The sequence below is a fragment of the Nothobranchius furzeri genome, chromosome 5 (assembly GCF_043380555.1).
Source record: "Nothobranchius furzeri strain GRZ-AD chromosome 5, NfurGRZ-RIMD1, whole genome shotgun sequence".
In the NCBI taxonomy this organism is placed as follows: domain Eukaryota; kingdom Metazoa; phylum Chordata; class Actinopteri; order Cyprinodontiformes; family Nothobranchiidae; genus Nothobranchius; species Nothobranchius furzeri.
The window spans coordinates 6,204,418-6,229,210 of record NC_091745.1 but is presented as its reverse complement, the minus strand read 5'-3'; the positions used below and the strand labels follow the sequence as shown (position 1 = coordinate 6,229,210).

Here is a 24,793-nt window from a genome sequence, read left to right as displayed (position 1 = left end):
ATATCTCAGAAAACGTTCACGAGTATGGACGAATCCCTTCCTGGTTTCCTCAACAACATGAACGCCAGAGCTTGGTTTCTAACATTTTTTGTTTTGTTTTGTTTACTCTTTTCCAAATTGCAGTCAAGGAAATATCGCAAAAGCTGCATATTTTTGGTAGAAAGCTAAATCTAAAAAAGAAACTAAAAAGTCCTTGCAAAGCATTTAGAAAATAAATAATTAACGTACATTTTTAGGTCTGAAAAAATTAAAACTTTAGATTTTAACCCTTTGATGCATGAATTATGAAATCTTCAACCATGATTTTTTTTAACAATTTTTTTCATTCATCTTTAGGTGTGAATGAAACAAATTTCATATTTACATATTTTTTGTAAAATGTAATTTACAAATAATTTATTACATGTCCACCTCAGTGGACAGTGTGCAATCTGAACATGAAATATGTTGGCTTGACTTACTAAAGTACAAATGGGGGGTTCAAATGCAATAAAGTCTTCAACAGCTGTGCTTAATAGCAAAAATAAATAAATAACAATTTTAAGAACCTGTCCACTGTAGTGACCATTATGCATCAAAGGGTTAATGCTGTAAAAATTGACCTAAAATCAAAACATCAACAAAAAAGGCACCAATAAGTGTTTTTATCGGATTTACAGTCAGATTTAAAACTAATTTTTTAAGAAATTGGACAATTTTATCCTTGAAGTTTGTTGTCAGAACAGTCATGTGCAATATTTACCAAGGAGTCATGTGAAGGTTTAAGGTTTGGGATTCATCTTTAACTTTAAAATTGATTGAACTGCATTTTTGTGCAAAACACAGGTTTCATTCCAGATGGATTAAAATATCTGGGGGGTTTAAATGAGTTTTGAATAAGTTCAAACTTTAGCTTTAAAGCTTCCTTCTAGAAAAATATAACTGATTTCAGATTGCTTTTGTATGTTATGTGGAAGTTGTCGTCGTCTTCCTCCGCTTATCCGGGTCCGGGTCGTGGGGGCAGCATCCCAACTAGGGAGCTCCAGACCGTCCTCTCCCCTACCACCTCCACCAGCTCCTCCGGCAGGACCCCAAGGCGTTTCCGGACCAGATTGGAGATGTAACCTCTCCAACGTGTCCTGGGTGGACCCGGGGCCTCCTGCTGGCAGGACATGCCCAAATCACCTCCCCAGGGAGGCGTCCAGGAGGCATCCTGTCCAAACCACCTCAACTGACTCCTCTTGATCCGGAGGAGCAGCGGTTCTACTCCGAGTCCCTCCTGAATGTCCGAGCTCCTCACCCTATCTAAGGCTGAGCCCGGCCACCCTACGGAGGAAACTCATTTCGGCCGCTTGTATCCGCGATCTCGTTCTTTCGGTCACTACCCAAAGCTCATGACCATAGGTGAGGATTGGGACGTAGATCGACCGGTAAATCGAGAGCCTGGCTTTCTGGCTCAGCTCCCTCTTCACCACGACAGATTATGTGGTTATGTGGAAGTTCTATAACTAAATGTCATCATTTTGTGACACGCTCTGCTGCTCTCAGCATGCTGCGGGCGCTGCAGGTGTCGACGTTGTGCGCATTACAGTTACGGCAGAGATGTGGCCCTCTAATCTCATTCCGACGAGGACAACAAAGAGATCAGTCATCCACTGGTGGAAGTGCACACACGGTTAACCGTCACACATTTACGCAGTGTAACTGATACAACTTAGACATTAGCAAATGCTGATCTCAGGTCAGGGCCAGCTGACACTGCTGTCACAAGGCTGAGGTCTTATCTACTGCAGGATGAGGCAACCACCATGATCTATGGCTCAGTAAGTTGTACTACAACTGAATTTTACAGAATGAATTGAGATTTTTACTTTTAAAGTGTTTTGATAATCAATTATTCATAATTGACCACAATATTTTCAGTGACCATCCTGACTTTTGGTGGAATAATATTTATTATAAAGACAACCAATTAAATCAAGCAGACCTCCACTTAGGCAACGCTGAATATTGCATACCTCTCTGGCAAAGTCAGCAAGTTCAAGGAAAGCGTATAAAAATAGATGGATCAGCATTTCTTCACCTGCTTTTACTTTAAAATGTTAATCTTAAAACCTTAAAATGGAAAATGAAAAAGATATAGCTATTCAAATAAGCCCTCACATTTTTGAAAATGTTGTTATGCAGTCTCGCGCAATACAGGAAAACCTTGTGTCATGTTAGCTTGGAGTATGTGCCGTGGATGTCTCTCAGCTCCTTCCACATTCAGTCTTAGGAGAAAATCTGTTGCATTTACAGCGTTATAGGATTTTTTTGTGTTTTTAAAATCTGATTCACTGTGGAGGTGATCCTAAATCATGTTGAACTCAGAGGTCAACAGCTGTAGGTGTTCATCCAACGAAGGCTGGGAGTTTCATCGAAATCCATCCAGTCGTTTATAAAATGTTATGCTGTCAAACACACACACACACACACACACACACACACACACACACACACACACACACACACACACACACACACACACACACACACACACACACACACACACACAGCACAGTGGCAGAAAAGAATTACAAACTCCAGTTCTGTCTGAATTTATTTTAACAACTAAGATATTGTTTCTGCTTTAATTTAATGACCCTAAATTAGTTTTACCGCCTAACCCAACACATTGGACAAAGGTTGAGCCTGCCTCAGAGTCTCAGCTGATGCCTCTATTTTTAGGTACTTCTATCCTCCAAAATAAAATGGTGTATTTATAGAAAGTGGCAAAAATATTTGTTGTTTACCAAAGTGTTTTTATATTCGTCAATAATTTATTAAATTTAAGATGCCCACATCGATTTAAGTCCATAAAATGAAATTTTGGTTTCATAAAAAGAAAAGTGACGCTAAAATAAATATGTATGATTTGTTTGACAGTGTGGACAAAGTGTGGCCTGCATACTGTGCACAGATGTGGCTGTGTGTGTGTGTGTAAACGTCTTTCTTTACCTAATAAAAATCACGTTTTACCTCTCACTTTCGGGATTTCTGCATTCCTTCCACATGACTCAGTCAGGGGTGGCTCTCAGAGGATGTGAAGATGAAGATGAAGATGTGAGCTCAAACCTAAACCTCGAACACTCTAGGTTTTTGATCCTTGTAGTCTTCTGGTGTTAAATGTTGTGAAATCTCAGGATTTATTTTGACTTACAGCTGTCTGGTGGTAACCTGTGTCCGATGCACCCTGCTGCTGCATGTGATGAGGGATTTGACCTCTAGATGTCACACTGAGTTATAAAACAGCAGCAGCAGCACATAAAACATGACGCCTCCCACTTTCATGCTGCTAGTGAGCTGGACTTATGGCTTTGTGACTTACTTATTACTGAAATAAAACATCTGTTATTTAGAAATAATGCTGCTCAGTTACAACTAAAGACAAAGGAGATTGATATAAAGATATAAAACCTCTACAAGCAGTCCAAAAGGATTTAGATTCTGGGCCATGGAAGAACACGTGTGAGACATAATGTAAAGCTGAAATACTTCTTTAAGTCGTGGTGATTTCCAGATGTTTTGCTTTTGCTCTGTAAACCTCAACACAGCTGGAAAACAATAGTACAAGTATTTTCATGGAAACAGTTGGGAAATCAAAAGGCTGCATCCCACTTACAGACATTTCTGGTTTTGCACATGTTCAACTTAGTTTGCACAGAGTCAGAAATGGAATGCGGCCCTCATTAATATCTCTGGTTACATTAGAGCTAAATAAAAGTAAGACATTTGAAACAATTTAAAGTTAAAAAAGAAAACAAAAGACCTGTAGGGATTATCCCAATTTCTTTTTATTACTAGACATATTTTTGTTTGAATATTTTTATGGTAATAGTTTAATTGCCTTTTTACAGTTCTTACATTTTTCCATTATTAAATACACTTTTATTCAGTTCCTTATGTTCATTTTACTACTGTTTTTACCATTTTTTATTTTAATTTCTATTTCAGTCTGTTTTCCTTTCTGTTGCTGTTGTTTGTCTTCAGTCACTGAAGTAAAAGAAATGCTAAGAACAGTTTTGGTCTGTATTTAGATTATAGGTAGAGATCAGTTCAGGGTCGGTAACACCAGAAAAAAAATACCCTCAATGTTTGAGATATTTTAAGCTTCTACAGGCTTAAAAGCAAAAACTAGAGCAGCATTTCTTACAAATATACTTAAACTTGGTGTAACTCCACATTTTAGACACCCACACAAGTGTGTACATTAATTTATTGGTTAATAAATGTGTTCAATCCTTGTGCATTACCAGATTTACATATGTCTGTGTCATTTACAGTATGCTGCATAGTGCTGGAACCCAATTTTCATTTTTTACTTGTGGGCATTAAAGTTGTCGAAGGTTACAATACTAGCGTACCGCCTATGTGCATAAGTACCTTTGTTGTTATTTTATCTTCACGTTATTCTCTAAGTGTATGTGCTGCTGTAACAAGTGAATTTCCCCACTGTGGGATTAATAGTCTGTTCTATTCTATTCTATGAATGTATGTAATGGTATAATTTTTTTAATTTTGACTATGTAAGCTTTTTTTCCAACATTCACAGGAACAATGAAAAGAGTGAACATGCTGAGATCCAAATGTAAGAAAGGTGAACAGCTAGTTTTCCAGTTTTTAGTGCTCAAAATGCTTTATTGTTCTATTAAAACATTAAAGCTGCAATAGCAAATTTAGATGGGAAATGTAGTCAGAATGTCTGTTGTAACAAATTAGCTTAAAACATTTTTCATGCCTCCTAACAATGTTCTAAAGCAGGGCTGTTCAGCTCTGGGCCTCGAGGGCCGGCATCCAGCAGGTTTTAGTGGTTTCTCTGCTCCAAAACACCTGATTCAGTGATTTAATCACCTGTGCGGCAGCTCATTAGACTCTGCAGAAGCCTGTTAATTACCTTCTGATTAAAAGCAGGTGTGTTAGCAGGGTTAAAACCAAAACGTGCTGGATACCAGCCCTCGAGGCCTGGAATGGCCCTGTTCTAAAGTATAGCTATACACTTATTGTGGAGATAAAAGAATAAAATGAATAAAGTGGTTCTCTTGCAACTATTGGACTCTTCGGTTGTCGGTTTCACCGAGCCGTTGCGCTTCCAAACTTCACTGGGTCCTCCACTCATAACGCACTCACGCATTTAGCCACAGAGCACCACTGGTGAGAGGTTCTCTGCTCAACAACATCAGACAAGGAGAAACAGCCGGCTGCTACCACTTCAACTTTAGGACAAACTACTAGAGTCCCAAAAAGAAAAACGCCATTGGAAGTCACGGACAACAAAAGATGTTTGGACCTAGGAAATGGCGACTGGTGTTTAGCACTCTCTTGTTTCCTCTGGCCACACACGTTTCTGGGTAGAAACATCTCAGGGAAGATACCCGAGGGGAGGGGTGAGCCTTCTGTGACCATGTTTGTACGTTTGCCATAACAGCTTTAAACAAACAGCAAGATTTCACAAAAACACACAGATGCTTGAACCTCAGGCATATCTACCAATATACCTACATATAACACACACACACACACACACACACACACACACACACACACACACACACACACACACACACACACACACACACACACACACACACATACACACACACACACACACACGTCCCTCTCAGAGATGATTGCTGCAGTGATTAAATTCCTGACCCCCTGTTGCCTCAGATATCCTCATGTCAGTTGTTGTAGAAGCAGCACTTTTCTGTGCCGTGGAGCAGATTAGTGTTTTAATCATAAACCATCGGTCCAACAAAACACCAAAGATTTCTATTTCCTAAACGATGACATAAGTTCAGAGACACAGGTAGCTGCTGAGCTCCAGCCTTCAGCACCTCCACCTTCTTGAATCTCTGACACAGCGACCCGAAGCTAACGGCATCCCTGCTTACAATCACCCACAATGCCCTTATGCTGTCTGGGAAGAATGAAAACCATTGACGTCTTTCACGCCATCTGCCGCCCCACCATTCCTCTCCCATCCGTCACTGCCTTGCCCAACTCTGACTCTTCTTTGAGAGGATTACGAGCATTGGTATCCCTGCGTGTCTTTGTCTCATCAACTGTAAGGGCAGCCTCGTGTGTAATTTGTGCATTTGGTCTGAATGTCTGTTGCATCCTCTCCATTCACTAATATCCTTGCCCAAGGGATTTTTTCCCCAGTTTTAGTCAGCACACACTGACGCACGACCTGTTTTTGACAGCAAATCTACTGATGGTACAAGCTACCTAAGCAACATGAAAACAAGACAACAAATCATAAAGCAAAACAAATCTCCAAGATTTCATCATATGTGAATCTAAATGAATAATTAAAGATGTATGGGGAGGGGGCAGTTGATAAACTTTATTTTGAAATGAAAGGCAGTTCATTGGGAAAAGGACATCAGTTCAGCTGTTTCACAGCGATCAGAAATGAAAATAACAAAAAACTAGCTATAAACAGGCAACAAAATAATAACAACGTGCTTAGTATCCATCATTTCACACATACCAGAGAACCACAACAATCTTACATATTATAGACAATATTAACAAGAACAGTGAGTGTTGTCTGAGGGAGATGAGGAAGAGCACCAAGGATGAAAATAATGGGGGAAGAAGTTCAGAGAAGAGTATAAAAATAACTTCAGAGAGCGGTTTCCTTAATTTACCCTTAAATTTAATCACGTTTTAGCCAAAAGGTTTTGAAAAAAGCTCTCATAGGAATGTTATTATTGAGCAGCTAACTGGGTTAGCATGCTTAGGGGGAGCTGATAATTAATCGGTTAGTAGATCTACAAAATAAATGTTTGGTGTATTAAAGCCAAATCTTAGCTGGGACCAAAAACTAAGCAACCACAATTAAAGTTTAGGTTATAAATCTGTGGCAGTAAAATCAGATACCAGGAGTGTTGAGAACCATGCCAGGTTTGTTTAGCACAGGACAGCTGGGGGAGACGAGGAAATGAAGCGTCTTCAGCTAGCTTCTTCGTTTCGTTTCAAAGTAAAGATTGTCACCGCTCAGGAACGTTTCACGGCAATGTTTCAGATTTGTCCACATTAAATCTTTTGTGAATTTACAAATAAGTCAGAAAATAACCGTGCAACCAGCTTGAAATCCTTCTCGGGGCTGTGCTGGAATGTTAGCGCTCAGTGAAGCAGACCGGAATAATCTGCTGTAAAATAAACACACACTGATTAAAGCCTTTTTCCTGGTTAAATACAGTTATGGCAGATCAGCAAGTGGGATGGCGCATCTCCGGTCGTAAGCGGTGTCATCACTCTCCTCACCATCACTCACTTCACTCAGAACCCTATCTCGGTCCTCCTCCTCCTCTGTTTCACTTTCTCGCCTCAGTCGCTCCCGTTCCCTGTCCCGGTCTCGTTCTCTGTCCCGGTGCCGGTCTCGTTCCGGGTCTCGTTCCCTGTCCCGGTGCCGGTCTCGTTCCCTGTCTCGCTCTCTGTGGGAGCGTGGAAGTGTGGAGACCTGAGTGCAAAGAGAAAGGTGTAAGATTCTGCAGCTTGCATTCAGTGTGCACCTGCTGGAACCTTCCCAAAGGTATTGTATGTTTTTATTAAACTGAGCTGTCTAAATCAGTTTTTAGTAACCAGTGTCTTGCCTGCAGTAGACGGTACAATCTCAGTAGGATTTCAGTATGAATAAAATACTAAGAAGTAAACAACTGTCTAACGGGCTAGGACCCCGACAAAAACTTGGATCGAGGGCTGACTTTCAATGGATCGCAGCGAGGTAGCTGCTCTGCCACGCACGAAACCCTGACCCAGAATCAGGTCGTCTGCAAGTCATTTAGCACCACGTCCTCCACAAACGTGCAGTGCACAATTGGAGAGGGGCGGCCATCATCTGGCCGCACCCCAGCCCAGTCACGAACGGCTCTCCGCACCGGCCCGAGGGCCAGCTATCCGGGACCAACCGAAGATTCGCGGCGCTACGGTATCATTACGTCTAGGCGGGATTCTGACTTAGAGGCGTTCAGTCATAATCCCACAGATGGTAGCTTCGCCCCATTGGCTCCTCAGCCAAGCACATACACCAAATGTCTGAACCTGCGGTTCCTCTCGTACTGAGCAGGATTACTATTGCAACAACACATCATCAGTAGGGTAAAACTAACCTGTCTAACCTGTCCTGGTTGTAAAAACAAAACATCTCCTCAAGCTGCTCAGACAACTTCAACTAAAGTTGTTTCAAATTGTGGGATTTTGGTCCCTGTTCCGTGGAGCTGTTAGCTTATCCTCTGCTCGAGAAAGTCTCCCTGATTCTCTGAGATTGTACTGATGGTTTTCTTTGCAAGTTATTTGGAAATATAAAAAGCCACATTAATAAGCTGAACTATCTTGTAATTAAAAAATACAGAAACATTTAACACAAATAAATCAGTCTAAACAGAAAATAACACCAAAAGTATGCTTTAGCTGTTATTGTTTTATAAGGAGAAAAGGGTCTGCTTTAATTTCTAATAAATGAAAGAAAAAGAAGCAGCCGTGTGGGTTGAATACCTGGTTATCGTGGCTGGGAAGAGGGCAATAGCCCGGCTCCGTTCTATGGAGGAGACGTGGAGAGTGAGTACGGAAAGGTCGGGGGGAATGGGAGCATACGGAACGTGGAGAGGGAGAGCGGACAGAGTGTGGTGATGGAGACCGGATTGAACAGGAAGGTGAGTGAGTGATGGACTGGGATTGGGAGAAAACATGGCTGTGATGGTTTAGTTTGGGTGGACGAGGAGATCGAGGAGGCAGCTCGGGCGGTTTGAAAGGGTCAATCAGGTCCATTTCTGTAAGGATTGGTGGTGGAGGGATGAAATCCAGCTCCTCCTCTGTCGGGAGCTTTTCCACTGCATCAAATTCTGCAAGTTCTGCCTTTGACAAGTGATCCACGATACCGGCACCGAACGAGTCACCCACGACGTTGATGGAGGTGCGCATTCTGTCACTGAGCGGACAAACAGAGAGTCAGGAAGTAAAATGATATCTCCACACAGCCATATTTTCACAGCCCATCAGAGGCGTTTAGGCTGCGACAGTCACTGCCCTAACATAAACCGCACAGCAGTGATTTATTCCCCCCCGCTATTCAGACACCTGACTCACAGCAGCCAGTCGACAGCGATCAGGAGACTGATGTCCTGAGTGGGCAGGCCAACAGCTGTCAGGATTAGCAGCATGGTCACCAGTCCGGCACTGGGAATACTGGCAGCTCCAACACTGGCCAGGGTGGCAGTCATACTGGAGAGAAGAATGTGTGTTTTATCTAATGTAAATACAGATGTTTAGTTTCAAAGTCAAGCGTTACGAACCTAACCTAACTTGCCTTACAGAATTGGCTCCAGCTGAGAAAGAAACATTTCTTCACAATGACCTTTTGCTGCTCTGACTACTTTGTTTTTCCTCTGTCTTCACCAGCATCCATACATGTGGTGTAGTTCTTAGATCAAATGCATCAGTGACAGGGAGGGTTATTAAAACACATTTAAATTACTCTTAACTTTCATAAGAAGATAATTCATTACCAAGAGTGAAAAAGTTTAAAAATGTTTAAAAACTACTGTTTTATTTTATTTTATTTTTTGAAAATTACTGAAGCAAAGTACCCCATAACACATTTCCCTTTGGTCTCTAATAGCGATAAAACTGAAGAGAAAACTCTTCATTATCAACGATAACATCAGATACGTTTGAAAGGTTACAGTCAGTCAGAGAGAGAACAGCAACACAAGAGATGAGTCCAGATTAGCAGGGAACAGTGATACAGAAAGAAAAAAAAACTCTTCTGTAAAACAGAAAGGACCCATTTACACATTTATTTTGTTTTTATATTGTAGTTTTTTCTAAACATAAATATTGCAGATCTGCAAACATTTTAATATCGGAGTAGTTTTCACTCGATGGTTTCTATCCACACCGATCTGATCCTGTGTAAATATCTCACTCCATCATGAATGGGTCAAAGGTCAGACATTCTCCTTCAGAGGTTGCTGCTAAAACAGTTAATGGTTCCATCAACAGCTAGTGAACCAGGTCAGAAGCCGTACAGCGGCCCCGGACCATCACACACTGGTGGTATCTATTTACAACGCAGTGTTAGTTTTCCTCCAGATATAATGGCACACACCTTCCAAAAAGCTCCACTTTTGTCTCGTCAGTTCACAGAATATTTGTCAAAAGCCTTGTAAACCATTAAAGTATATTTCGACACATACAAGGGTTTTGGCCTCAAAACTCTTTCATGTATGCCTTGTTCAGTATACCGTTAGGAGAGTAAAAGAATACAGCATCTCTAGTATTAACTAGAAAGACCCTTTTATTTAGGGTTAGGGTTAATAAAAATACAGAGGATGACAGAAGCATCCTTAACACCATCTGGAAATGTAAAGTGAACATTTCCATCGCTCTCAGAAATGGAGAAACGACAGAAGAATATTTTTGTATCTATAGGTACATATTTTAAAAATGTTGCCCCAAAGTTAAATATTGGTCTTTGGAAGGCCAGAAATGCCCCTTTAACACTAGAGCTCCCAAGGCAATGGTTCTGACGGTTGTCCTGACTTTTCGTATTTTTATGTTATAATTTCCACAAAATAATGTATCAAAAAAGAAATATAGCTGTTTTTGTCTATGTCTCTCACAAGCAGTCAGTCTGACAGCTCTATTGCTTACATGGATGATGGACAGCGTTGCTAAGCAACCAACTTTGTAGCCCACACTCGCTCACTCTCCGTTCAAACTCCGTGTGGAATTGCTGCTAATGCAACTTTTAGAAGATTGTTCTCAGTGAAACAAGCATGAGGATGGATGCCACTTCAGGCAGAGAGGGATGAAAACTGGTCAGAAGGAGGAGGCAGAGACTCTGACAGCAACGCGGAAGATGATCTCCAAGCCCTTCCATGGAAAGGAGCAGTGTCGGTCACCCAGCGAACGATAAAAAGGTATGGATTAAAATATTTTCTTACTATTTTATTAGGTTCACACATCAGTAATGAGTTACTTATTAGTGCACATCGTCAGACCTGCACTTAATGGTCAAAATGACAGACGTCAAACTGACGGTTACAGAAAATTTTAGTGTTTTGGGTTCAGTTTGATATAAATTACACATTTGAACCATTTTAACCTGTTGCACCTGCAAGCCTAGCTTAGTCTGGTAAATTTCCATTCTAATAAGTTTCATTCATAATTTTAAAATGTTTTAAATGTTGTTTTGGCCTTTAAAAGCATGACATCCTTTGACTGCAGGGGCGGATTTAGGACTGAAGAAGATCCGGGGCTTAACACACACGCGCGCGCGAACACACGTGGCACGCACTAGTCAACATCATATATGTCTTGCACCACATAATTTTTAATCTGAAGCTACATATTAAGCATTTTCTGGGCAGAGTATTGTTCCTGTTAGTGTTTAGTGTGAGATGATAGTAAATATTCCCTTTCTTTCTCCAACAACTTTACCTGATGGGAAGCTAACTTTAGGCAAACCAGCAGCACAACAAATATTTTCAAATAAGACTCACAAACCTGAGTCAGCACCAGTCTCATCAAAGCTGGGGTTCTGTCGTTGCACTTTTGGTCTAAAAAACGTCCTTATGTCCATCTTCACTCATGCGTTTCAGGCAGAGAGTGTAGAAGAAGCCGGCTGCTGAAGGGCTTCTTCTTCAGTGGTGGAGGCTCAGGCAGGCTGTATACAAACTACTGCCAGCTGCTCCCTCTCTGTTGGACTTTGGTACTGCACGTTACTTCCGCGATTTAGATCTGGGGCTTTTCATGAAACATCCGGGGCTTCAGCCCAAGTAACCGGGCCTAACGCCGCCCCTGTTTGACTGTCGTGTCAGGTCATTAACTTTTTCGCTTTTACAACACCCTAGAATTCATTATGAGGTTTCTATGGAGTTTGCAACATTAAGTTTAACCAAGTTCTACTAAAGTCACAATGTCGAGCAGCTTTTTATTTTACGATAAATTGATTTTGCAAATTACCAAGTTATATAGTCCCACAAGACAGCAAAGCGGTTTCTAAACAACCGTGCATTAAGCCAAGGGTCCCGAAAGAATGAAGAACAAAAAAATGAATGCAAGTCAACGGGGCTAAAAGAGCCATTTCCTAATCCGCTTTGTCTTACACCCTGGATCACACATATGTTGTACTTCAATTTAAATGAAAAGTGATGATGGGTGTTTCGACCACACCAGTCACATACTTTGCGATTCATCGGCTTGTAAATTTTTGTAATTAGCATGACTACACATCAGACATTGGTACGTTGTGTATATGACATCACCACATAATCTCCTCTCTCCTAGCATAGCTGCTACTTACCAAATGGCCAGAATGATGGTGTTTTTTTCCTCCTGAACAAACGATTTGAAGTTTGCTGAACTTACAGCCATTTTTCCTCTGTTTTTCTCCGTGTCTAGTTCAATGACGTCAATTTAATGAAGACTGTGTGCCTGAGGTATTGTTTCGATGCTTTGATGTGATTTTTTTCAATGAAAATAAACAGTCAGACACCAAATGTTGTGGACAATTGGGGTACATTTTTGGTCTCTTTTAAGTACGAAATAGGTTATCACTGGGGGGGGGGGGGGGGGGGGGGGAATACCCTTCAGTACCCCCCCCAATTCAAATGTCAAAGGTTGGGTACCTTTGACATTTGAATTGATACGGGACCAATTCCCGGTACCTACGAATCGATACCGGTACTTAACGGTACCAATTTTTGATATTTTTGAGTGTTTAATAATTACATAAATCAGTTATTTAATTAAATATATATTATTTCCACAATATATAACCATATTTGATAAATATCATGATAAATAACATACAACTGTTTGTATTTTGTCATCGTAGTGTTGTACAAAATTCTTCTATATGAAAACCTTTGACAACAACTGTTTCTAAATGACGCAAAAACAAACCCAGCTCCACATACTCCTATTCCTCTTCTACGCCCTCTGGAATAACTCTGATGAGGAGACCATGTATTATAAACTACAAATGAAACTAAAGCAAACTTCCACACCATACAACAGTTTGTATTTTAACGTTGTGGTGTTTCACAAACTAAACCCAGCCCCATGTACTCCTTTTCCTCTCCTTTCTCCTCTGGACAAACTGTGTGATGGTGGGTCCTTGTAGTTTTATAAACTGCAAATTACACTGAAGCAAACACCTTTGCTGTGAACCAAGTTTACTGTGTATCTTCATTCCTTTTACCGTTCATTTTCAAACTGTTTATTTTTCCTACTCGGAAGTTGGAATTTCCGAGGAGAATACAAACGCACCATTAGCTATGTAAAAAAAACAAAGCTGTCAAGCTAACGCTATCTTAAACATTTTATTCTGCTGCTGGAGCAGATTAAAAAGCCTCATACTCAGATTGGTGTCGCTGATTTCATCATCACCCAATAGCCCATCGCATTTAGTGAAGGAAACCCAAATTTTAGAGCGCGTTTGCTTTCTTCTAGTTGGATTTTTGGTGTTCTGAGGAGAAAGTGAATGCACCATTACCATAACGGTGGCTAACATATCAAGCTAACGTTATCTTAAACATTTTATTTACCTACCAGAGCAGATTAAGATGACGATGCCTCACTTAGATCTTTGTCGCTGGTTTCATCATCACCCAGTTACCCATCCCACTTAGTGAAGTGGACCCAAACATCAGAACGCTTCATCTCTGCCACGCTGCTTTGTTTACAGCTCGCCTACAATGACTGACGACAGTACGCTCCTGCCGGCACACGGCACCAGTACCGAAACAAGGCACCGTTTCATATGAAGTTAATCGGTACTCAGTCGGTACTGTGGAATTCGGTCGGTGCCTTAGAAAGTACTGAATTCAGTACCCTTCCCTACTTATAAGTACTGGATCGTACCATTTTCAAGGGATTATTTTGTCTTAAAGGTTACATGATTGTACTTCAAATGGTACAACTTCATGAGGTACAAAAATGGACCAGGACTAAAGGGTACAAAAATGTCTGATAAAAGGAACACCCCCAGTGACAAGCATTAGTACCATTTTAGTTAAAATGTGGTACCCCTACTTCTGAGAGTGATCAGTGGATTCTTGAACCAGCTGAAAGGAATGCTGCAAAACCTCATTTAATTATGGGATCCCTTATTTAATACAGCCAATAAGAATTCAGTGTTGATTTGGTGTATTTTATCAGTTAAATATCCTAAAATCCAGGATTCAAAATCAGTGACAGGTCATAGAGTACCAACAACATGGCCTTGTGTTGGTTTCACCCTTCATGCAACAAAGAGGAAGTGGTTCTCCTTTTGTTCCCAACAAAACCCATGGGAATGCTTGTTCTCATGACCTGTCTGCAATTAAGGAAATGAGCCGTTCCTGTCAATCGTTGAATCCTGTTCTTACCCATGAGCTGTTCCTTTAATCTCAGGGCTCCGTGTCACATCTTAATTCCCTTTTTTTTTGACAGTCTGCAGCTCTAATAATTGACCACCGTGACTAGAAGGGTTAAAAGATTTCCTCTCCACATATAGATCATATTTAAGTAACAGATTTACTTCAGACGATAAAATAGCCATACAGCACATTTTCAGAGTTAGATTTAGGAATTTGGGTGGTAAACAGACATTGCTGAAAGGCACACAATGAACTATTTCAAAGAGCTGAGCATTATTTGTAACCCACAGCCGTAACAGACCCAGTCTCATCCAAGCAGACTGGTTCCAGTTAGACTTAATGTTAAGCTAAAACCATCAACATGGGAATAAAAGTATCTGATTACTTCTTTACAGCATAGACTTTGAAGCTGCTATTCATTTATATGTATCATAACAATCTGCTGCGGGTCCTGTTTTAGTTATATTCAACATTAGAAGGTAATGCTTTACTCACTCACAAATTTAAGCTAGAAGCATTATATCAATTAGTGACCTAGTTAAAATATTTAGGAAAAAGCAGCAGCTTAGAAATTTAATTAGACATAACTGTTGTGAAAAATGTTGTGTTAAACTTGATCTAAGTTCCCTCTGGAGTGTGGGACAGACCTCTTCCCAGGGTTGTGAAGCATTTCAGGGGAGGTTAGTGAACGGTGGTGAGGAAATATTACAGTGATTATTAACAGAGTGGCATAAATGGTCTCTTCTGAGGTATTTATTTGTTTTTAATCATGGAAAAAACTGTCAAATTCCCTCAGAAGAACAGTTTCTCATCAACCACAACAATATTTAAACATTTAGTCCAGCAGCTCATTTTTCTATGAGGTTAAATCGTGGTTTTATGGTTGTTGAGGAGTTTGGCAAAACAAAGCAAAAACATGGAGTTTGGGGTTTTGTTTAAAGTTATTTTTAGTTAGTTTCCTTTTAGATGGTTTGGGGTTGTTTTTAAACTCAGATTTTTAACCAGAACAAAGAGAACTTTTCTCACCAGTAACTGCAAAGCTTACACGTCAGGTTACACACAGGGCTTCCACGCTAGTGTTGGCTCTACTCCGCCTGGACTGGGTAGAGTGTTCACATCTGGGTAAGCTAGAATTTTCTGCACACCACCGGTCGTTTTTTTAAGCGCTTTTCCCAAGGCGGTCTATTTTGGGCTGAACTGGTCCAACACACCCACTGCCGACTGATTCGTCAGCTCAAATTCACACTACCATTAGGGGGAGCCTCTGATTGGCGGATAGAATCAGCCAGCGTGCGTGATTAATTATCAGTCTGGTTACCGAGGAGGAAAGGTTCCTCTGACTGAAGCCGTCTCTGTCTGAGGAGCATGCACACACAAACACAGACAGCGTCTAGCTGCACCAGGACAGACACAGCAGTCTGGATGCAATATTAGAGTCAGAATCTCAAAAAGCAACACTGCTCTTGGTCACCTTTGCACAGTTTAAAGGAGACATCGCAGACTTCTTTGCGCATCATTTGCCCCACCCACCGCCCATTTGCTCAGTCACGTCTGCATTCCCAAGGGTGTGTGTGTGTGTCATCAACCCAGCCAAGCTGGGGCGGGATGGGCAGAGTGGAGAGGAGTGGAGCCAGCACTAGTGTGGAAGGGGCTTAACAGAGTTGGTCCAGGATTTGTTCGTGCCAGGAGGTAAAGATTTTCACCAAGCAGAGGTTATTTCGGGTGTCGCATCACATCTTAAATACACCAGCTGATCAATCAGCTATTTCCTCGTATTGCATTTAGTAGGTAAACCTCACAGAGCCGTTGTTTATCATTTGCCTCTTTGCGGCCCACCACCAGCCCTGCTCCCCCCTTTTGAAAGCCATGCCTAACTTAATCTGGTCCTGTCTGTTATCACTGATGCTGATCTGTTCTGTTCTGTGGCCAGCCTTTGCTGCTGCTGGCCTCTGCCTCAAGCATTTTACGTGTGAGGGTTGAGTATAAACTAATGCAAATTGCCTCTGAAATTGCACATGGGTTGATTTTATTTATTTATTCACTAAAGCAGTTCTGACAGCATTAATAGTGTCGTTAAACTGCAGCAGCTGTAGAAAATGGGGTGAGATATTTAAACGAAGAAATAATGGTGATCGTTTTTGTTCCATTTTGGAAGGCATTTATACAGTTGCACTTTGTGGTTGAGAAATAAAACCCCTCGCTTTAAACCCTGGCTCCCTGTTTGCTTCAGTCCAGCTGGCCACAACGTGGTGTTTAGTGGGTGTAAAAGTTGGAATGTTTATTTCTACAGAAACTGTAAGAGCCTTCAAATATTCTTACTTGGGATGATGTGGAAGCTGCACACTTAAAGAGCACGTCACCCCCAAATCAACATTTATTTTTTGCTGATAAATTATATAAATGAGTGTCTGATCACCCTGTAGACACGTGCAGTCAATAATTTGGCACTTTGGTGCATCTTAGTTAAAATTTAAATATTCTGTCTAAAACTGTCAGTGTTGTGCCCTCCTCAGGTAAAAACTCGGCAATGCATTTGAATTTAAATCTGCCATTGCTAATGGCTAAGAAGTATTATATGATATCAGCTGGTACCATATGTGTGTATTTGTTAGCAGCTCCGCCCTCTCGGTCTGCTAGGCAACAGCATTTGTTGCATTTTTCAAACATTAAGTGGGAGTGGAGTAAAGCCTGATTTATGCTTCTCCGTCTGCGTCAGTGCGGAGACACGCAACGCCATTATCCGTCCTTGCGTAGGGCTCCGGCAGGCACGCAAGTACGTACGGAGTCGAGCCCACTTTTTTAAACATCCGTCGAACGAGACGGATTACGCAAGCTTGTGATTGGTCAGGACGCCGCTGTTGTTTACAGCGCCGCCATTGCAAAGAGAGCCGAGTTTAACTAGCGGCAGACACGGAGACGCTTGAAGAATGCCTCACGAAAAAACTCTAAAAATATGAACGTTTAATTCTCCCGTGACTGGAGGAGTGAAAAGATGCGCAGCAAGCGTTTTATTTGTGGACGGAAATGACAGGAAACGTGGGTTTAGAGGTGGGGAGCGCATGAAGCGGTGGGAGAATGAGAGACAAATATGTCCGTGTTAAAAGTCTCTTATATACACAAAAAACACAATATAAACACACGATCTTGGACCGATACATGACAGGATACCACAGAACAGCACTACGCCCTCTGTGGTCCTGCCGGGCAATTGCTTTGCAACACTCTCCAGGAGACGGAGAAGTATGAGAGCAAAACGCTTCCGTCAATCCGTGCGTGTCTGTCCCTTGCGGAGCTGACGGAGAAGCATAAACCAGGCTTAAGATTCTGGTAGGGGGTGACTTGCTCTTTAACGTTTCAAAACAGGAATATTGATAAGAAAAGGAACAGACAGGACTGGGCTGTTAATAAAAAATATAACTATCTGACCTGGCCTTTTATAATAGAAAATCATAATAATGAGTGATTAATGTTCCATTTTATTATTGTTCTGTTCTCAATCTGATTATATAGCCACACTCAGTCAAGTGTTATGTTATTTTTCCCCTGCAGCTGTAACCCGAGTATGGAGACATCTCCAATGACATCATGTGCTTTCCCAATTATACACACATACCTGACTGTGATGATCTGACCAGCGTCCAGCGCGATGTCATTCATCTGGGCGATGAAGATGGCTGCCACAGCCTCATAGAGGGCGGTGCCATCCATGTTGATGGTGGCACCGATGGGCAGCACGAAGCGAGTCACACGTTTATCGATCTTCAGGTTTTCCTCCAAACAGCGGAAGGTGACAGGCAGCGTCCCTGCACTGGAAAAACAGGAAGCGCCATGAAAACAGCCCGTTGAAACAGCCACGTGTCTGTTTGGGGACATAAAATATGCAAACAGGTGGTGGGAGACAGACGAGCAGAGGTGGGGAAGAAGGTGAAGGGGTAACAGGGAGTGTAAATACAAGGCTGCAGACATTTGAGTCGGTCCACAGCCTCATCCTGACAGCTGGTGTAAGGCCACTGTTTCAATCCCTCAATATGTGAATTAGAGGAATTTGATTCCTGGTCCCGTTAAACTCGGGTCATAATATAATTAGAGAAAATGTTGATAGGATTATCCATTTTCACTAAAGCCTCACCGATTTGCCAAAATGACAGTTGGTCTCAGCAGAATCCCAGGCAGGCCGAGCCAAGCGGGGCAGGATACGGTGGGGCCGGTTTGTCTAGTGACAACTAATCCATAGGCTTAGACGTTTACAACATGGGATCTGTCTGACATGGACTTGTCTACGATAGCCTGGACTCACACACATTTGGCTCTGCTGTCCTCAACTGCCACTGCAGTTGTGTAAACAGAATGTAGCCATTAGGCCTCTCAGGTTAAACCCAGATCAGCAAGCAGAAAACAACTAAAGCAGCTGCACCTGGAACATTCTGCTGTATGTTGTGTTGGACGTTGGAACGACACTTATACCTGCTGGCAGTTCCCAAAGCTGTGATCCAGGCCTGGAAGATGCCAGAGTAGAATATGATAGGGCTCTTTCTGGTGATGGCAAAGAATATAGCCGGTAGGATCAAGCCGCCGTGGATCACCAGACCAACGATGACAGTCACCATGTACATGCCCAGCTGCCTGGCCACCACCTCCAAGTCTCCGATGGCGGCAATCTTCCCTGCAATCAGAGAGGCGATGCCAACAGGGGAGTACCTGTGCACGGAGTTAGGAGTAAAAAATAGACTATTACTGAAACTGGGTTAAATTCAGGACAGTCTTCATCTGGTCTTTGATGTGCCTAAGAGAAAACAACAAAACAGTTCATGACAATCAGGAAAATAAATCTAAACTAAATCTAAAGCTTTTGGCCATGCAGATGCCTACAACTACTGTTTAAACAAGGCGTTAACATGTAAAAATGATTATTTATTATTAGCAGAAAGATGTCACATCATCTAATTAGTCTTCTCAATGGAGTTTTTCGGACAGGACACATTCTTGGATCTCTGGTTTCCTGCGTCGCAGCACAGTTGTTCCATTCATAAATTCTGGCGTCTCTTTAGTGAAATCAGAATTAAAGCTGTGCTCTCCTGTAAGCCCCGCCCCCTCACAGGTCTCCCCATGACAAGCAGCCAGCTTCCTCCAGGTCAGCTGTGTGCTGCTGAAACCTGAGACTGGCATTCGCTGACAGTTGTTCAGCGGAGGAAGCAATGTATACAATTCAATGGATGATACATTTTTCTGTATACACTGAACTCTGTGTTTGGCTCGCTGCTCAGACCCCTGACTAACATGTTTATACTGATTGAGTGATGTGAACAGGACACGATTCCTTTGGTGTCCAGTTGCACACATAGTCTTTCTACACTCATGGTACTAAACAGCTTTTTGTGACAGTCGAGGACCCTGCAAAGCCTCAGTTTGTGCACACTCCTCTCTGAAAGCACACTTCCACGTCTCTTCTGCCTGCGTCTGCTTTTTGCTCCTCCGCCCGTCTGTGTTACATTTTGGAGATCTTCCAGTTCAACTCTCCTGGGAGCCTATAGCTCCTGCTACTCCCCAACATACCACAGACTGCAGCATGTCCCAGGAAAACTCAGTCTTAGTCCATCTGTCTGTGTCTTACACCAAAACACGTCTCTCTCCATTCTCTCTGTGAACAATGCTCACTGTGGTACTCCTGCATCATTTCCTTCACCGCTGCAAACCTTGCAGAGAAAAGCAAACACATATCTGGCATGACACACCAAACACTGACCACATAATCATGGAGACCATAGTCATGATGATTTCATTGAGGATGTTGAAGAAGTCACACATGATCCTCCCACGCTCGCCCATCCTGCCCAGACAGATCCCAAAGGTGATGAAGAATCCAATCAAGCCTTGATGAAGACACGAAGCAGCATGTCAGGGGAAAGTCAAACAAGCAAAAACATCAACAGGTGTGCAGAAATGAACAAAGATCGACTTACCAAGAACATTCATGCCCCATTTGTATTCCAGTTTTTTTCTGTTCACTAATAAGGGCTCGCTTTGGTTCGATGCTGCGACTGGCACCTGCTTCAGGACCGTCTGGACCTAGAAGAGGATCACAAAGTCAAGTTAAAGGGGCAATGTGTAGTTTTAATCGTTAATCTGGAAATATCCACAAAAACGTTGATGAAATGGAATTAACTCATTCACTGCCATTGACGACTAAAGTCGTCATTTGCATTTTTTTACTGTTTGAGCATCGGAACGAGCCCCCGCGCTGATAGAACAAACATCTCAGCCCTGAAGCCGATCTTCATCTGCATACGTCACAGATCACATGATCAGGAAGCAACACATCCATGTGTTTGGAGATCGTTTTGGGCCGTTCCTGTAAAAAAAGTGAGGCACGAACCAGAAAAGCGTCTGCCGATCACAATTCGACAACGGATTATGAAAGAACGGATAAAGCTCGAAACACGCGACTTCTTCCTGATGTAAGAGGTGAGTCTCCTCTTTGTTTTGGTTGTTTTGGCATCGACATCATGCTAGCGCGCAACGTTCTGGGACTCTTAAAAAAACAGTAAAAACGGTGAGAAACGCTGGCAGCGAAGGCCGTTAGTGATCAGGAAACAGCTGGCAGTGAATGAGTTAACTGATGCCCAGTTGTTGAAAACTATTGACGGCTTCGTAACATACAACCATAAAAATCTGGTCGTAGATACTTGGGAGCGGGTCTAAGTCTCTGGGCAACGCAATTTTAGATCCTGTTTCCTTCTACGGGAGCCCATGAGGACAAAATGCATTTACTGATTTGAAACAAATGATTACAAAACTTTCTTCATTCTAAAATGTTGTTGTTTTACACAATTACCTCTTCACTCATTGCCAGTGCAGTGTGTCCTCTAGACATTGTTCCAGCTGTGGTGCGGACCATTTCACTGCCGTGTGTTGTCCATGAGAGCGTGTGTGTGTGTGTGTGTGTGTGTGTGTGTGTGTGTGTGCAAATGCAGACTGTTTCAATACCGTGGGTTGTCCCTGAGGGCGGTTGTGCTCGAAGTGTTTCCCTTCTGTGCATCTGTGTGTGTGTGTGTGTGTGTGTGTGTGTGTGTGTGTGTGTGTGTGTGTGTGTGTGTTGGGGGGGTTGATCTCGTGGCGCTGCACCACGGCTAAAGTTCCAGTGCCACACCTGAGCTTATCACTGCAGTGATGAAAAGGAGTTCTGATGTGTTTGTCATTTTGCTGAAGTTTGAACTCTCTAGGCCTTTTTGAGCCTAATGGGCATCCATTGGTAAAGTCTTACTCCAACACAAAAACACAGTTTGCTTGCAACGATTTAGGTATCTACTGCCCCCTAATCGCCAGGAAAAATACACAATGTCACTTTAAGACTCACTTTTACTTTGTAAGTTTGTTTTCATGCAAGCAAACACAGTCTTGGCAGCTGGAAAATTACTTTTGATTTCAAAGCCAAAAAACAAATAAAGTTAACAAAGGGACAGAAAAATAGATGAAAAGGGGTGAAAGGGAAAGGATGGCTCTTTCCTGTTCAGCAGCATAGCTTTTCATGACTAATGAATCCCTGATGGAAACAAACAATAGAAGCAGTGAAACAGAAATGTGAGCAGAGCTACAGAGAAATAGGAGAATGGAGTCTTTAAAGTAATCAGAGAAGAGTAATAAACAAACCACTAGTCTCTGCTCATCACTCTAAAATGAAAACTCAGAGGGATTCATTTGTTCTACTGTAAAACTAGATGAAGTGGTTAATGGAGGAGTGGGATTAAAAACCTAACTCTGCTCGTATTGCGAGAAAAAAAACCCTAAAACTTGTCGGAAATTAGATTCCTAATTTAAATTCTGTAAAACCCTTACATCACATAAGGCATTTGTCAACATCTGTCTGAGCCTTCACTACTTCAAACTACTCCTAGACCTAGAGACAGGAAAAATATCCAACTGTAAATTAAAACACAAAAAAAGTGATCAGAAATGTCAACTCAAGATGCATTTGAGATCCATCGAGCAGATTTACACCTGAGGTGGTCAACTCTTTTTAATCATTTAAAAATATCTTGCCCTGTGACCTGAATCCTTTAAATCAGAATTATGCACACAATAACATCAGAAAACGCCATCCTGAATATCTGCAAATGCACACACACACACACACACACACACACACACACACACACACACACACACACACACACACACAAACTCATAAACACGCACGCATGCATGCACATACACAGGTACGCACACAAACTCATGCACGTACGCACACACACACACACACACACACACACACACACACACACACACACACATACACACAAACTCATAAACACGCACGCATGCATGCACATACACAGGTACGCACACAAACTCATGCACGTACGCGCGCACACACACACACACACACACACACACACACAAACTCACAAACACGCACGCATGCACGCACATACACACACACACAGAGTAAAAGCAAGTAAACAGCTTGGAACAAAAGAAGAGTAGAGAGTTTCTGAAAAGCTGAACAGCTGTTTTCAAAAAGACAAAAACCCCTGAAATCTTAAAACTTTGTCTTTAAGGTAAATGACCTAGTGGACTCCAGTAGAAGAGCATTTACGTAAACATGCAGAAACACAACCTACAGGGATGCTTTAAAAGCAAAAATCAAGGTAAACAGGTTTAAAAGCTCCAGCGCCTTGTTCGTAATGAATTCATAGTTTAAATTAGCAAATCATCTTTAACACAGCATGATGGCCACTTTGTAAAGTAATGCTCACATGATAAAAAGAAGAGTCTAAGACAACAAAAACGGTTCCAGAGGTCTGGTACTGGTGTGTTGAGTACCTGTTGGAAGCAAGCCTGCATCAAGTTCTCAGGGAAAAGGTTACGGATCAGATCCAGGAAGGCATCCAGGCTGCTGACCTCCTGGTTCTTTGGACCCGTGGAGGTTGTTCTGCCCCTCAGTTTGGGGTTACCTGGGTGGATTCCCAGCACCAGGATGACCCCCAGAATGGCAGCAATTACAGTGGTGGACATGTAGTACACCATGGCTCTGCTACCCATCCTGCCACTGGAACGAGCGTCAAGACCAGCGAGCCCTGGTGGACATGGAGTTAAATAATTAATTATGGACATTTATGCTTCAAGGGGCTTTTGCTAAATGTTCCCCAGTTCTACAATTAAAATCATCTGGCCTCATATTGTCTGAGCAGTACACCGTCTAAAATTAAATACCATTACAGCTTTTGTTATCTGACCTAATTTTTAATAACACCTGCAATTATTTTGGTTTAATCAGTAATTGTCAGGGATTTCTTATGAATTTTTACTTTTACAGACTCTTGAATGTGTGTCACAACCTTCCCGCCCTGCTATTTTTATTTCTGTCAGACAGTTTGAATCTGAATGCACACATACCCACCCTCTGAAAAGTAATTTGAGCAAGGCCTAGATTTCCTATATTAAATCTTCAGCAAGCTACTGACATCTGTGTGGCCTCCAGCATCCCAGAATGCAAATGGCCATTTGTTTCGGACCTCCAGGTCTGATTCCATTCACACTGGAAAGGAACAAGCTCTGGAGTTTGTTAGGAACTGTGCAGAAAGCATCTCCTCCAAAGTGTTTTGGCACAGTGGTTTTGTTGTGACAGGGAGGCGTCCAGGAGGCATCCTAAGCAGATGCTTGAGCCACCTCAACTGGCTCCTCTCATTGTGGAGGAGCAGCGGGTCTACTGTGAGCCCCTCCCAGATCGACTTTCTCACCCTATCTCTAAGGGAGAGCCCAGAGAAGACAAATTTTGGCCGCTCGTATCCACAATTCTGTTTTTTCAGTCACTACCCAAAGCGTGTGCCATAGATGAGGGCTGGAACGTAGATTGACCAGTACAGGAGGGACCGGTCGCGCCTCTGTACAGCAGGCTCGCCTCTGTCAGTAAGCCCCAGAGCAGCTGTGGCCACAATGTAGCTCATCACCACCAGGGTGTGAAAGTGTGTGAATGGTTGAATTGATGGTGTTGTAAGGTGCCTTGGGGGGTTTCCAGGACTCTACTTGCTACGAGGCAACATTTAATGTCAGTCTTTTTTAAAGGTGCATTTATTCCAATAAAGCAGATATCTTGCAATAACAAAGATTGTCTATAGTCTGCACTAACAAGGATTACAAGCTGCACTAATAGTTTGACAAGGTAAACACTTTCAGCTTCCCCGCTGGGTGTGGCTGGAGTTCTCACCGCATTGTGTGAGGGGATAAAAGTATATTTGGGTGTATGTTGTGTTTAAACAACAGAAGTATATTGTATCCAGCTTAACATTGTATTACACAGTCTTTACCAGGAGTGTCTGCATTGTCAGGTGGTGAAAGAGCATGCAGCTAAGTGAGGCAAAGGTCTTCTTTTTCCTTAATTATTCTGGAAATATAACATTTAAAAA

At 42.1% G+C, this 24,793-nt stretch overlaps 1 protein-coding gene across 3 annotated transcripts in view; it reads right to left on the bottom strand.

The window, feature by feature from the left end:
- Nucleotides 1-7,018: 7,018 nt before the first annotated feature.
- slc1a9 (solute carrier family 1 member 9) overlaps nucleotides 7,019-24,793 on the bottom strand; it is an 81,777-nt gene continuing 64,002 nt past the window's right edge. For all 3 annotated transcript variants that reach the window (XM_070551363.1, XM_015948641.3, XM_054740161.2), the window contains 8 exons: nucleotides 23,211-23,464; nucleotides 20,351-20,456; nucleotides 20,134-20,260; nucleotides 18,855-19,088; nucleotides 18,004-18,198; nucleotides 9,112-9,246; nucleotides 8,521-8,953; nucleotides 7,019-7,486 (listed from right to left, as the gene is read on the bottom strand). In XM_070551363.1, the coding sequence (XP_070407464.1) occupies nucleotides 7,226-7,486; nucleotides 8,521-8,953; nucleotides 9,112-9,246; nucleotides 18,004-18,198; nucleotides 18,855-19,088; nucleotides 20,134-20,260; nucleotides 20,351-20,456; nucleotides 23,211-23,464 (1,745 nt within the window). In that variant the 3' untranslated portion in view covers nucleotides 7,019-7,225. The remainder of the gene's footprint in view (nucleotides 7,487-8,520; nucleotides 8,954-9,111; nucleotides 9,247-18,003; nucleotides 18,199-18,854; nucleotides 19,089-20,133; nucleotides 20,261-20,350; nucleotides 20,457-23,210; nucleotides 23,465-24,793) is intronic.